The 15542-nt window shown below is 36.5% G+C and overlaps 1 protein-coding gene, 1 non-coding gene and 2 pseudogenes across 2 annotated transcripts; 2 read left to right on the forward strand and 2 right to left on the reverse strand.

The window, feature by feature from the left end:
* Positions 1-861: 861 nt before the first annotated feature.
* Positions 862-1355, forward strand: LOC138391405 (cytochrome c, somatic pseudogene; annotated as a pseudogene).
* A 7155-nt stretch (positions 1356-8510) lies between these two features.
* On the reverse strand, positions 8511-8617 carry LOC138392697 (U6 spliceosomal RNA). Its single transcript, XR_011234983.1, has one exon. It is a non-coding gene; the product is annotated as a U6 spliceosomal RNA (small nuclear RNA).
* A 2735-nt stretch (positions 8618-11352) lies between these two features.
* On the reverse strand, positions 11353-12180 carry LOC138391406 (small ribosomal subunit protein eS1-like; annotated as a pseudogene).
* A 2398-nt stretch (positions 12181-14578) lies between these two features.
* Positions 14579-14938, forward strand: LOC138391407 (small ribosomal subunit protein uS10-like). The gene has a single exon (XM_069481084.1). The coding sequence runs from the start codon at positions 14579-14581 to the stop codon at positions 14936-14938; it is 360 nt and encodes a 119-aa protein (XP_069337185.1).
* The last annotated feature ends 604 nt before the right edge of the window (positions 14939-15542 follow it).

Raw genomic sequence — 15542 nt, forward strand, 5'->3', positions numbered from 1 at the left:
GATAACATCTTTAAAGTATGAGGAGAAAATAATCGTCAAACTAGAATTATGTCCTAGCAAAACTATCAAGTAAGATCTTGAAACAATGTTATTTTTTTCAATCATTGGAGGATGGAAGACACCAGCAGTTAGGGAATCAAACACCCTATATAGGTAATTCTTGGGGTTTCTCATGAGAAATTCTGAGGCACCGGAGTTTGTAGACGTTGTGAAAATTCATAGGTGAGAACACAAAAAGACTAAAGAAACAATGGCTCTAACCACAGTCGCCACCAACCCCACCTCAACTTTTAATCTCAGGAGCACTTTGGTTACACCAGAGGTGTATGATTCAATTTTGCAGATCTCAGGGGAGGGAACATTTCTGCTCCATTTCCACATGACTACCACCTCCAAAAAGGCTTTCTTAGGCCTCTTAGCTAGGAGGAGTCCAAGGCATTCACTGGGCCTTATTTACTTCCTCCTGATGCAGGCACCTCTTCTTTTCTGTCTCTTATAGGGGCCTCCTATGCAGACTGTGTCATGTTAGTTTCAGGGAGAAGAGAGAAAAAGTTCAACATTAACAGAGTTCCGCAGTGGGAGTTATTAGATTCTCATCCCTTGTATATGCCTCCTTATAGCTCCCCTAATCTGGCATGTTAAAGAGAGGAGGGGACCCAGACATTCCTTGGTCCCTGGATTAATACTATAATAATACCTTGGTACCTCCTCCGGGTCTTCTAATGTAGAGGTTCATCCTTACCCTAAGGTAATGAAGACTACTAGCTGCTGTCCCTACGGAAAGTACAAGAGGCTTCTCTGCCTCATCCAAAGAAACAAGAAATAACTAATCTTGAGAGAGCGGGACGTCCGGCTTCTGACTGGGAACCTTTGTGCCGTCAGCAACCAAAGAGAGAATTAAATATGGGTGATGTTGAGAAAGGCAAGAAGATTTTTGTTCAGAAGTGTGCCCAGTGCCACACTGTGGAAAAGGGAGGCAAGCACAAGACTGGGCCAAATCTCCATGGTCTCTTTGGGAGGAAGACAGGTAAGGCTGCTGGATTCTCTTACACAAACGCCAATAAGAACAAAGGCATCACCTGGGGAGAGGATACACTGATGGAGTATTTGGAGAATCCCAAGAAGTACATCCCTGGAACAAAAATGATCTTCGCTGGCATTAAGAAGAAGGGAGAAAGGGCAGACTTGATAGCTTCTCTCAAAAAAGCCACTAATGAGTAATAGGCCACTGCCTTATTTATTACAAACCAGAAATACCTCATAACTTTTTTTATGTGTACCATAATTTATTGGTCTCATACACCAGAATTCAGATCATGAAAGAGTGACAGAATATTTTTGTTGGACAGTCCTGATTTAACTAAGACAGGCTTGTGGTTAATTCGGTTTTTTGAATTTTGATAGTAATTCCAATACAGTAAATGCTATCACTGTATTTTCCGTCTGAAGATATGATTGGATTAATTAGTAGTGTTCAACTTTTCACAAGGATGGTAAATTGCCATTTCAAAACCTGTTGAAGATTGGTTTTATATTTAGATTTATATAACTGGTTATGTGAATATATTTAAATACTAGGGAAATTGCTTCACTGTCTTGGAACCAAGCAAGACTCACGGGTGTTTTAGCTTGTGTTCATTAGCCTGTTAAAGATGAGGGCTGGAGATAAGGTAGCAATGTTTACTTTATATATTTTTGGTCTTCACTATGCCAATCTAATTTCCCTGTGTCTACTAAAATGCTGCCTTTTATTTATTGAAAGGCATTTTAGTGTTGTTTATGTGTAATATCAAATAAAGAATATTTAACATTTATCACATTTTATAGACAATCTACAAGGTTAAATGCTTTTAAAAGTCAATGTGACAAGAAATAGCAAATTAAACTTTTGAATTCTTCACTACCTAAGTCAGACTAAGTTATAATTTAGGATTGTCTTTAAACAGCTTTTCAGAAACACATAAAACTGTAGAACTTCTATATATGTGTGATTGGTAATGGTGCTTTTACCAACTCATTAGAAGGATTAAAGTAGAGGAGATAAACACAAATTTTAAAATTATGTGTGATCATAACTTAATTAAAAACAAAATCACAGATAAAAAAATAACTAATCTTCTCTAGACTCAGTTTCCTTATCTCCAAAGGGAAGAAAAATACTGAATTCACAGGGAATTGAAAGTTAAACATCTTGATGAAATCACCTAGATCTCCAAAGAGGCTAAATGTTTACTGTATTAGAATAGAAACAGAACAAATTGCAAAAACTAAAACTGGACCCAAATACACACTGAATTTGATATACGATAAAACTAGCATCCCAGATCAGTGAAAGAAAGATGGCTTACTCAATAAATATAATGAGATAACTGGTTAGATATTTAAAAAAAAAAAGCTGAATCATTACTTTATGCCAAAATAAACTACATATGTATCAAAAATCAAAGATAAAATATGAAACCATAGAAGTACTAAGGGAAACATGGATGAATATTTTATAATCTTGGAGTGGAAAAGGCCTTTTAAAGCATGTGTTACCAAATTCAGAAGCTAAAAAATTTTTTTTTAATAAATTTGGCTACATTAAAAATTAAAGACAGACCTTTTTAAAAAACATAAAACTATAAAACAGCAACTCAAAATACTGTAAAAAAAAAAAAACTAAAAAAAAAATCCATGTAAAAATAATGCTATAAAAAAAGAAGAGACATACCATGTTCTTGACTAGGAAGAATTAATATCATAAAGGTGCCAATTCCTCCCAAATTAATATATAAATACAATTCCAATCAAAATACATTGATTTTTAAATTTTTTTATCTTTATTTTTATTTATTTTTGAGACAGAGTCTTGCTCTGTTGCCTGGACTAGAGTGCTGTGGCTAAAGTGTAACGGTGAAAATTAGATAAATTATTAATAAAACAAAATATGCTTAGAACAATTCATGGCACATAGTGAATATTCAGTAAATGTTAACTGTTATCGTTATCATTACCATCATTTGAAATTCAACATTTCTGCACATCTTCTCCATCCAATGTATTGCCAGGAAACAAGTTTAGATTTGAAAGTTGTGTCAACTTACAGATAAACAGAGAAAGGAAGCACACTATAGGCAAAGGGAACAGTGAAAGTATGGCATGAAAATGGGAATTCATGACAGGTTCAAAGAAAGAGAAGCAGTGCAATTTGGCTGAAGATATTTGCTGCACCGTGGCATCCTCTGGGAGCATATTAGAAATGAAGAATCTTGGGCCCACCCCAGACTTACTGAATTAGAATTTGCATTTTAACAAGATCCGCAGGTTGTTGGGGTTATTCACATGCACATGAAAGTTTGGGAAGCACTGCTGTAAAGGAAGAGAAAGAGATAAAAATCAGAGGTCAACCTCTGCCGTTTTAAATTTTTGTCCTTTGTGGTAAACGAACACAACTAGTCTGCATAATCTCTAGTGTATGTTACTCAAAGACTCTGTGGTAGTACTTCCACATCTTAAAAAGCTTCCAGTGATTATTGTAAACATCATTTATAACTTTAATGTAAACAAAAACCAGTTATCTGAACTTTGTGGTAGTATAGATTAATAGGAATTGGTATCAACAGGAGAATAGATACACTATGGGGCATACACAATGGACAGTACTCAGCAATAAAAGAAACAACTATTTACACAATAGTATGAATGAATTTCAAACAGTATGAATGAATGAACAGTATGAATGAATCTCAAAAACATTATGCTGAGTGAAAGAAGCCTTGCACAAGAGTACAAAGTCCTATAATAGAACCAAATCTATGGTGAAAAAAATCAAAACAGTGATTGTCTCTGGCAATGGTTGAATACCTACTTCATATTTTTACAATTCTTATACTTTTCAAGAACAATTTTGTATATACTCTAGGATGTTAAAGTGAAAAGCACAATTTATAGACAAGAAAGTAAAACTATTCACAGATGACATCATCTTGTGTCTAGAAAATCCTAAGGAATCCATAAAAAATTTATATTCATGTACCCCATAAATATGTACAATATGTACAATTATGTGTCAATTTAAAAAGTGTCATGTAGTACATGTATAGAAACATCATACTGTACCCCATAAATAAGTACAATTATTATATGTCAATTAAAAATTTAAAAATTATATTAGAACTAATAAGGACAGTAATGTTGCAGGATCAATAAACAAAAACCAATCATATTCCCATACACTGGCAATGAACAATCCAACAATGAAATTAAGAAAATAATTCCATTTACAGTAGGATCAAAAGAATAAAATACTTAGGAATAAATTTAACAGAAGTAGTATAAGACTTGTGCATTGAAAACTACAAAACATTGCTGAAGGAAATTAAAGAAGACCTAAAAAAATGGAAAGATATTCCATGTTTATGGACCAGAAGACTTAATATTATTATTATGGAAATAATCTCCAAACTGAACTACAGATTCAAAGCAAACCTATCAAAATCCCAGTTTCATTTCTTGCAGAAATTGTCAAGCTGATCCTAAAATCATATAAAAATGCAAGAGAACATAGGTAACCACTTTAAAAAGTTTTTAAAAAGCAAAAAAAAAAAAAAAAGTACATCTAATATGCTAAGATAGGAGAGAAAAATGAAATCATATAAAATGTTCAATGAGGCCGGGCGCCGTGGCTCACACCTGTAATCCTAGCACTCTGGGAAGCCGAGGCAGGCAGATGGTTTGAGCTCAGGAGTTCGAGACCAGCCTGAGCAAGAGCGAGACCCTGTCTCTACGAAAAAAAATAGAAAGAAATGATCTGGACAACTAAAAATATTTAGAAAAAATTAGCCGGGCACGGTGGCACATGCCTGTAGTCCCAGCTACTCAGGAGGCTGAGGCAGAAGGATTGCCTGAGTCTAGGAGTTTGAGGTTGCTATGAGCTAGGCTGATGCCACGACACTCTAGCCCAAGCAACAGAGAGAGACTCTGTCTCAAAAATAAATAAATAAATAAAATATTCAATGAAAACCACAAAAGGCAGAAAAATAGGGAAAGAAACGCAAGGGACCCAAAATAGCCAAAATAATCTTGAAAAAGAAGAGCAAAGGTGAAAGACTGATACTTCCTGATTTCAAAGCATACTATAAAGCTACAGCAAGACAATGTAGAACTGGTACAAGAACATATATATAGATCAATGGAATAGAATTGAAGCTCAGAAATATACCCTCATATTTATGGTCAACTGATTTTTGACAAAAGATGCCAAGAAAATTCAATGGAGAAGATCCCTCTTCCCTGTGTGTAGAGAAAAAAAGAAAGAAAGAAAATTCAATGAGTGCTGGGACAACTGGATTACAAAAAAATTAATCTGGAGTCCCACTTCACACCATATATAAAAATTAACTCAAAATGGATCACAGACTTAAATGCAAGAATTAAAACTGTAAAACTCTTAGAAAAACATAAAAGTAAATTTTCTTGATCTTGGGTTAGAGAATAGTTTCTTAAATATGACATCAAAAGCACAAGCAACCAAAGGGAAAAAAAATAGATAAACTGGACTTCAGAAGAAAATTAAAAATTTTAGTGCCTCAAAAAATGCCATCAAGAAAGTGAAAAGACAACCCACAGAATGGGAGAAACTATTTGCAAATCATATATCTGCCACGGGACTTGTATTCAGAATTTATTTTAACAACTCTTGGAACCCAATAAGACAAAACCCACAATTTTTAAAAAAAACATCTGAAAAGACATTTCTCCAAAGAAGATATACAAATGGACAAAAAGCACATGAAAAGATGCTCGATGTCATTAGCCATCAGGGAAATTGTAAATCAAAATCCAAATGAGATACCACTTCCTACCCAGTAGAATGGCTATAATAAGAAAGACAGATAATAACAAGTGTTAGCAAGAATGTGGAGAAATTGGGACCTTCATACACTGCAGTTGGGAATGCCAAATGGTGCAACCACACTGGAAAATAGTCTGTCAGTTCCTCAAAAGGTTATCATATAACCCAGCAATTTCATTCCTAGGTATATACTCAAGAAAAATGAAAAAATATGTCCACAAAAAACTTATACATGAATATTCATATCAGCACTGTTCATAATAATCAACAAACGAGAAACAACCCAAATGTCCATCATCTGGTGAATGAATAAACAAAATCTGGTATGTCCATACAATGGAGTAGTATTCTGCCATAAAAAGGAATGAAGTACTGATACATGTTTCAAAATGGATAAACCCTGAAAACATTACGCTAAGTGAAAGAAGCCAGTCACAACGGCCACATATTTATGATTCCATTTATATGAAATGTCTGGAAGAGGTAGAAAGTAGATTAATGGTTGCCAGTGTCTGGGGAAATGAAGAATTGGGAAATGACTGCTAATGGGTACGGGGTTTCTTTTTGGAGTGCAAAAAGTGTTCTAAACGGGTAATGATGATTGCACGACTCTGTGTATATACTAAAACCCATTGAATTGTATACTTTTAAAGGGTGAATTTTATGCTATGAGAATAATAAAGCCTCTATTAAAAAACACACTTGGGGATTGCTGTCTGGTACACAGAGGTGACTTTCAGATTTGTGCTGGTGGCAAGAGGGGGAAAAACAACTGCAAGTACAATAACTGCTGCTGAAGAAACACCAGCAGCTTCTAATTTTATACTGTCCTATTTTTTGCTGTGCGTTTTGTAGCTTTCGATAATGCTATACTAGAGGCCAAAACAAAAATGCCTTTTATATTTTATTATAACAGCTAAACTGGGAAATAAACTCACCAATTGCTTTTTTAAAAAGGAAATGAGCTAAAAACAACATAGATGTAAGTGGAGCTTAAATAAACCTTTGCTCGGTAAGATGAATGTTTCGCGGGAGAGGGAGAGTTTGGTAGTAAAAATAGTTTAAAGTGTTACATTATTTTAAAAAGCATTTTGTTTCATTTACTGTAGATGGCCAAACATCATTTCAAAACATATGGCAAATCTGTTGGATAGTAAAAAGAAATGACATCTTGTTTCCATTTTCCTATTCCTTCCAGTTCATCTTTTCATTGTAAATCATTTCCATTGTGGGAGGATATTAAATTTAAATCAAACTGAGGGGAAAAAAGCAGTAGTTATGTTCATAAATTCATGTTTCTTAGTACTGCTGCCTCTTACAGGCATTCTATGAAGAATACTATGACTTTAGTAGTTAATATTTTTTAAGATTTTTCAAATTGGTCTATTTTTCCTGTATCTGATCAAATTGGGATCTTCTTTTCTTTCTTTTTTTAGACAGACAGGGCAGGAGTTTCTTGAGCAAACAGCTCTTTTTTAGGTCAAGAAAACTATTTACAAAGAGAAACAAAAGATTTATGTAATGATAATATAAACATTTTAAATAAATTTTAATCTCTTCCAAGAGAAAAGATCTGGAACTAGTAAAGAAGCATTTGAGGAATGGTATCCAGTTTGATTTGTAAAGATAAAATAATAATTAACATGTGCTTACCATGTCCTTAGATTGTTCTAAATGCTTTACATGAGAGAATGTGTATGTACATTCATACACACATATATGTGCGTACGAATGTTTGTGTGTTTGTAGTCTTCACAATTATGTAAATAAATAAAAATTCTTAGGCTAGGCTTGGTAGCTTATACTTATAATCCTAGCGCTCTGGGAGGCTGAGGCAGGAGGATCGCTTGAGCCCAGGAGTTTGAGGTTGCTGTGAGCTAGGCTGACAACACAGCACTCTAGCTTGGGCAACAGAGTGAGACTGTCTCAAAAAAAAAAAAAATTCTTCACAACTCCATTAAGATGAGGAAACTGTGACAGAGCAAGGTTAAATAATCTGTCCAAGCAAAACTCAAGGAAGTTTAGCATCATAATCCATGTTTTTCATAATTATGCTATGTTGAGTATCAAGAGCTCTAAGGAAAACACTAAATAAGCCAATAGATCCTTCCTACCTCCTCTTTAGTACCCGGTATAAAACACCAAGTGCTTTGGACACAGGATACATCTAACGCTTATTGTAAATTTCTTCTATCTCTGCAGTCCCCAGGCTCAGGGGTACTGGTCCATGACCTGTTAGGAACCGGGCTGCACAGCAGGAAGTAAGCAACAGGCAAGCAAGCGAGCAAAGCTTCATCTGTATTTATAGCTAGCTGCTCCCCATCGCTCACATCACTGTCTGAGCTCCACCTCCTGTCAGATCAGTCACTGTCTCCCATCACCCCTAGCTGGGACTGTCTAGGTGCAGGAAAACAAGCTCAGGGCTCCCACTGATTCTGCATTATGGCGAGTTGTATAATTATTTCATTATATATTACAATGTAATAATAGAAACAAAGTGCACGATAAATGTAATAGGCTTGAATCATCCTGAAACCATCTCACCCTCCCCCATGAAACCAGTCCCTGGTGCCAAAAAGGTTGGGGACCACTGTTCTATTACAAAGGGAGTGACTAATTTGGTTTTGAACCCTCGTTGATCTATGACAAGACTCTCCAGATTTAATGACTAATTTTTTATATGGAATGCTTCATGAATTTGCATGTCATCCTTGCCTAGGGGTCATGCTAATCTTCTCTGTATCGTTCCAATTTTAGCATATGTGCTGCCGAATCAAGCACTTTTTTTTTTTTTTTTTAGACAAGGTTTTGGTCTGTCATCCAGACTGGAAGGCTGTGGCGTGATCATAGCTCACTGAAACCTCAAATACCCGGGCTCTAGTGATCTTTCTGCCTCAGCCTCCCAAGTAGCTGGGACTACAGGCCTATGCCACCATGCCCTGCTAATTTTTTTAATTTTTTGTAGAGACAGGGTCTTGTTATATTGCCCAGGGTGGTCTCAAACTCCTGACCTATAGTGATCCTCCCACCTTCTCCTCTCAAAGTGCTGGGATTATATGTGTGAGCCACTGTGCCCAGATCTAATGACTAATTTTAAGATTCTAAACAACATTTCAATCCAAAGTACATTACTTTAGGATCAAATGTAAATACACTAAAAAAGATGTATTGTTAATAAATCCATGTCTTTATTTTCCAGAAGGTTAACCACTGAGTCACATAATAGAAATGTTTTTATATGAGAAATATATCTACTTTGATAATTTGCATGAATTTTTGGCTCAAAAAGGCAAAGGAAAACGTACTTTGTAAAATTATAATCAACTCCATACAACTAGTCACTTTGGAACAATTCCCAAAAGACATTTTTATTTTAGGAGAGAGACAAAAATTATGTCCACATATTCACATATACAATTCTAATTTCTGATTGATCTTACTTAAGATGCCAATTCTAGAACCAGATTGCTCTATGACATGTTTCTTAAAAACATGCATTTAAAACATGTCCATTTTGTGCCAACTGCAACTGATTCATAGTGGATGACTAAAATTTTGTGTTAAGAAGGAATCTAAGGCTCAGTCCAGGCTGAACAAAAGGGACTTTGACATTAATTGTCATTATCTGTAAAAGCTATGGCTAAGCAGAGTGGTAGCACAAATGCTATATATTTACCATCCTTGAATTAGTGGATACAATTTCTGTAGATAAAAGAAGATTAATTGTAGTTTCTACCCTCACAGAACTTAAAGTAAAACTAAGGATATGATATAAATATGCCAAACCAGTAAAGATCATTTTTAATAAAAGTAATACCACTTTAGTATCCCCCAAAATGAAAAACTAACACTCCAGATTATTCCTCAAATGTTTAGGGAATGAATATCTGCGCCATCGGCTGTGTCACATAAGGGTGAAAGAGGAAGAAAACAAAAAGCTGAGACCAAGATGTAAAGAAACTGAGAAATACAACTGGGCAGGGGGAGAGGAAAATACATTCTATGAGGAAAGGGCGACAGGAACAAAGGAAAAGAAAAAATAAAATTTTCCTATCTGGGATAAAGAGCATTAAGAAAAAATATCCAAAACTTGGAAATAAGTAGAACAGATTATTGGGGTCCTTTCAGTGGAAATGCAGGATGTCATTTAGACTCTCTGGGAATTATCTGATCATGAACGGGTGTACATCTTAATTTGACTTTCTATTGATGAGGCTATTTTACAACTTTATAGGGGTAGTGGTTAACTTATAGAAAACTGATAACAATGCAAATAAATCCTGTTGGAGAGCAATCCACACTATCCTTGTCCTTAGCAATACAAATAAAACTCTGGCAGAAATTGAATTGTTTTCCATCTGGTAAAAAATATAACTCCAAATATTATGTCTCTTGTCTAATAGGAATTTGCATCTATTATTAATAGCAAATTTATTTCAGCATTCCTTTGACTGATTGACTATATAAATTCTCTGTTCCTCAATGTTTTCTTTGACCTAGTCTTACTATCTTACATGTTCTCTGATTAATCAATGAGTTGAATAAAACATGACATATTTTCTGTTTATATTTGCATAAGAGTCATGTTTTTAACTTTTTGAAAATTATATTTTAGCAAGAAGTTATGTAGGAAAGTCATAAGGTAAATAACTAGGAAATGGAAGGACATAGAAGACTTTGGATTCAATAGTAATAGGTAATAGGAGGAAAACAAAAAAAGTGCCACCATGCAGTTAACAAATACAGTCGCCCTCCATATCCATGGGCTCTGCATTCATGGGTTTTGCATCTGTGGATTCAACCAACTGTGGATTGTAAGTACTAGGAAAAAAAAAGGATGGCTGCATCTGTACTAAACATGTGTAGACATTTTTTCCTTGTCATTATTCTCTAAACAATACAGTATAATAATTATTTACATGGCGTTTACAGTGTATTAGGTCATTAAATATTAAATGTCCGATTTCCTTAAATGCTAAGTTTGACAGTTGATATCGCTGACATTTCACTTTGACACTTCTTTTTTTTCCCTATTGTGAAAGTACATCCTAAGTCTTTTAATTGCACATTTTGACTTGTGATTATCTTTCACATTTATTTTACAGCAATTTCTGTGAAGCAATGGAGAAGTTAAAAATTCGTGTTATTTTTGAATGAGTTCCATCATGGAACCAATACAGTGCAGACAGCTCGAAATATCACTGAAGTGTTTGGGAAGGATGTGGCTAATGAACGCACAGTATGTCAATGGTGTGAGAAGTTCCATTCTGGTGATTTTAATTTTTAAAGTGAGCCATTTGGGTGACCAGAGACCAAGGTGGATAATGATGAGCTGAAAGCTGTAGTGGAAACAAATCCATCTCAACCTATGCGTGAATTAGCAGCAAGGTTTGACGTTACTATTCCAACAATATTAAACCATTTGAAACAAATTGGCAAGGTAAAGAAGCTAGACAGATGGGTGCCACATGAATTAAAGGAGCGTCAGAAGAGAAATCATTTTTTTTTTCCACAAATAGGACTCTTTATTTGTCATTAAAAGTCTGAATTTTAAACAGATTCTTGGACTGGTGGTTCATATCCATCAGCTCGTTCAACTTTAGCGCCTGTCTCATCACCAGTAGCTTTTCCAGAGCTACTACCTTCACCATGAGGCTCCATAAGTTTCCTCAATTCAAACTTGGGCTTCTTCAGCATTTTTACTTTTCTAACAAAGACATCATGGAGAGGATAAATAGATTGGCAAGCCTTTTCTATGTCTTTTCCAATGCTGTCCGGAATCAATTTATTGACTACTTCTTTCAAGTCATTTGTCTGCACCTCTCTGGTCATGATTTCCATCATCTTCTTCTGGATTTGGCGGACCTGTTGGTGCTGAGCATAAGAGGTCTTCCGTATCTGATTGTTGCGTTTTTTAGTAAAACCAACACAGAACAGACGAAGCAAATAACCATCGGTAGTCTTGACATCAACATGAACTTCAATCATAGTCTGCCATTTTTTAACCATGGAACACATTTTGTCACGGGTAAGGTCCATGCCACGAAAATTAGTCAGGCAGTTTTTGCCCTGAACATCTTCAGTAATCAGCTTGAATTTTCTAAATGCAACTTCATCATTTTGCAGATCAGCGAGGCTCACTTCAAACACACGACCCTTGAGGCCATCGGAGGCAATTTTTGTTCCTTGAGTCCTGGTGACTAGTGTTTCCCAATATTTCTTATATTGAACATAGCAGGTGCCTTCACATCATACCAATCTTTCTTAGAAAATGGATCAACCACTTCCTTCTTGGCTCCCTTTTTGCCGCCTTTCGTAAGGCGCTTGTTCTTGCCAACCGCCATGGTGCTGCTCAGCGAGAAATCATCTTGAAGCTTGCCTTTCTTTGCTGTCACAACATAAAGGCGAACCATTTCTACGCTGTATTGTTACATGTGATGAAAAATCGTTCTTTCTGACAATTGCAAAGATTCAGCACACTGGTTGGATAAAGATGAAGTGCTGAAACACAGTCCAAAACCAAATATTCATCAAAAAAAGCTAATTGGTGTCCGTTTGGTGGCCCAGCACTGCCATTATCCACTACAGCTTCATGAAACCTGGTCAATCGATTACAGTGGATGTCTACTGGAACCAATTGGATGTAATGATGAGGATGCTTGTGATTAAGCAACTGAGACTGGTCAATAGAGACAGGCTAATTCTCCTACAAGACCACATGTTGCAAAAAACAATGGTTCTCAAACTACAAAGACTTGAAAATTCTCTGTCATCCACCGTCTTCACCAGACCTTGCACAAATTGACTACCACTTCTTCCAGGGTTCGGACCACTTCTTGCAAGGAGAAATATTCAATTCTCAATAAGCTGTGGAAAACGCTTTCTGTGATTTCATGGCCATTGCCTCTCCAGGCTTCATTGCTGCTGGCATAAACAAGCTACTGTTGAGATGGCAAAACTGTGTAGATACTTTAGGCGCATACGTTCATTAACTGTACCACTTCTTGTTTGAGGTATAATAAACTAAACTTTTGATTTGAAGTGGGACATTTCATATTTAATTTAATATTTTTTAATTAATATTTAATGACCTAATATTAAGTATAAGTAATCTAGAGATGATTTACAGTATACAGGAGGATATGCCCAGGTTATGTGCAAATAGTATGCCATTTTATATAAGAGACTTGAGCATCTGTTGGATTTTGGCATCCACAGGGAGTCCTGGAACCAACGCTCTACAGATACCAGAGGGTGATGACTGTATCTCTCTTTTCTAGGATGATAAAATGGTGACTGAGCATTTATGACCAAGGTTGTACTTGTGCCTATGTGGGTGACTATGTCGGTATCCCCCTTTTCACAGCAATTTCTGAAGCTGTCAGTTTCACACAGAAGTTTGGGAAGAAAGATTCCAAGAGATAGGAATAACCCATAATGCAGAATGCAGCAAAAATCTCAAGCAAGATGAGATTTGAAAAGTGTCCATTCATTCATTTACTCCATAAATATGTATTGGCTACTTAGTATATGCCAAGAACTGTATTAGGTTTGAGGTACAATAATAAACAAAACCAAAATAGTCCCTACTGTCATTCAGTATAGTGGAAGAGACAGACATTAAATGACTAATTTAAGAAATAATTATTTCAAGACTCCAGTGCCAGCCAAGATGGAGTAGTTCACTAAAGCCTATCTCTGCTGCTAATTAATATAACTAAATACTCTGGATAAAATACAAAAAGCAACTACCTGTGCACTCTGAAATATATAAACAAAAGCAGAGTCAAAGTTGGAGAAAGAGCCCACATGGGAGGGAGTTTCTGTGTGTGTGTGTGTGTGTGTGTGTGTGTGTGTGTTTTGCCTGAGGGCGGGTGCACAGTGAGCTGTGGCCATGGCAGTGTGTACAGCTGAAACTCTCCGAGAAACCCCGTCTGTGTAGATTGAGGAACTCAAAAATTAGGTTCCTGGGTTTCAAAGAGTTGTAAGGGAGAGATCTCCATTTCTTCCCTCTCTGTATTTTTCTTGCTATGGCAGTGACATTGGCAACTAGAACTCCTAGAGAAACTCTGTTGATCTCGCTCTAGGACAGAGACAGGAAGTTGAGAAGAATCCCAGAGAGGAGAGCTGGAGAAGGCTACCCCCACCTCTGTGTACGAACCAGCATATGCCCAGGGCTCATCCCTGCGGTGCATATGCACAGAACACCCCAAAGCAGCATAGCAAAGGCCTTGAAAAACTGAACAATATAAAGCACAATACAAGTCCAAGACTAACCCTGGAGGTGCACAGACCGATGTAAGACAGACCCAAAGCAGCACAGAACAGGCTTTGAAAATTGTTCTGACACTGGAACCAACTGGGGGAAAAAGGCCAAGACAGACCTTACAGTATCGATCCAGGATGACTGCTGAACACAGCAACAATCAGCATTCTCTGGAGGATTTTAATAGGATCCAGAGATTCACAAAATAATGTTCTAAATGTTCAGGATACAAACTGGCATTATTCAACATACAAAAGAGTCAAGAAAAAGTGACCAGTTCTCAAGAGAAAAGAAAATCAATGGATACCAAGGACAAGACGATGGAATTAGCAAAGACTTTAGAACAGCTATTATCCTTTTCGAGGAAGACTCGGTCGCTGGTACAGTGGAGCTATGCTCTGCCTGCTTCTGCTCCTGACTCACCCACTGTTCTCTCTCGCCAAGGACCAAGTTGGTCAGGAAGCCGCACCGCAGCCATGACTTTTAAAAATACCGGAAAAACAGCCGTGGAGCCAGAGGCAGTGATTCACCGAATTGGAATGATCCTAACCAGCCGCAACGTAAAGTCCCTAGAGAAGGTGTGTGCTGACTTGATCAGAGGCGCAAAGGAAAAGAGCCTCAAAGTGAAAGGACTAGTTCAGATGCTTACCAAGACTTTGAGAATCAGTACAAGAAAAAATCCTTGTGGTGAAGGTTCTAAGACTTGGGACCAATTCCAGATGAGAATCTACAAGCAACTCATTGACTTGCATAGCCCTTCTGAGATTGTTAAGCAGATTATTTCTATCATAATCGAGCCAGGAGTTCAGGTCGAGGTCACCATTGCAGATGCTTAAGTCAACAGTTTTAATAAATTGATTACCAGTTGTTAAAAAATAAATAAAATAAAATAAATAAAACAGCTATTATCATCATGTTCCATAAGGTAAAAGTGAACATGCTTGAAATGAATGTGAAGTTCTCAGCAGAGAAAAACAAACTATGAAAAAGAACCAAACAAATTTTAAAACTGAAGAATATATCTGAAGTTTTAAAATCCCTAGATGGGCCAGGTGTGGTGGCTCACACCTGTAATCCCAACACTTTGGGACACCAAGGCAGAGGATTGCTTGAGGCCAGGAGTTCAAGACCAGGCTGGGCAACACAGTGAGACATCATCTCTACAAAAAATTTAAAAATTAGCTGGGCATGGTGGCGTGTACCTATAGTCTCAGCTGTTCAGGAGGCTGAGGTGGGAGGATCACTTAAGCCCAGGCATTTGAGGCTGTAGTGAGCTATGATCACACCACTACACTTCAGCCTGGGCAATGGAGCAAGACCTTGTCTCCAAAAAAAAAAAAAGAATTACCATATGATCTAGCAATTCCACTTCTGGATATATATCCAAAAGAATTGAAAGCAGGTCTCAAAGCGATATCTGTATGTTTATGGCAGCATTAT

Source organism: Eulemur rufifrons, chromosome 9 (assembly GCF_041146395.1).
Source record: "Eulemur rufifrons isolate Redbay chromosome 9, OSU_ERuf_1, whole genome shotgun sequence".
Taxonomy (NCBI): Eukaryota; Metazoa; Chordata; class Mammalia; order Primates; family Lemuridae; genus Eulemur; species Eulemur rufifrons.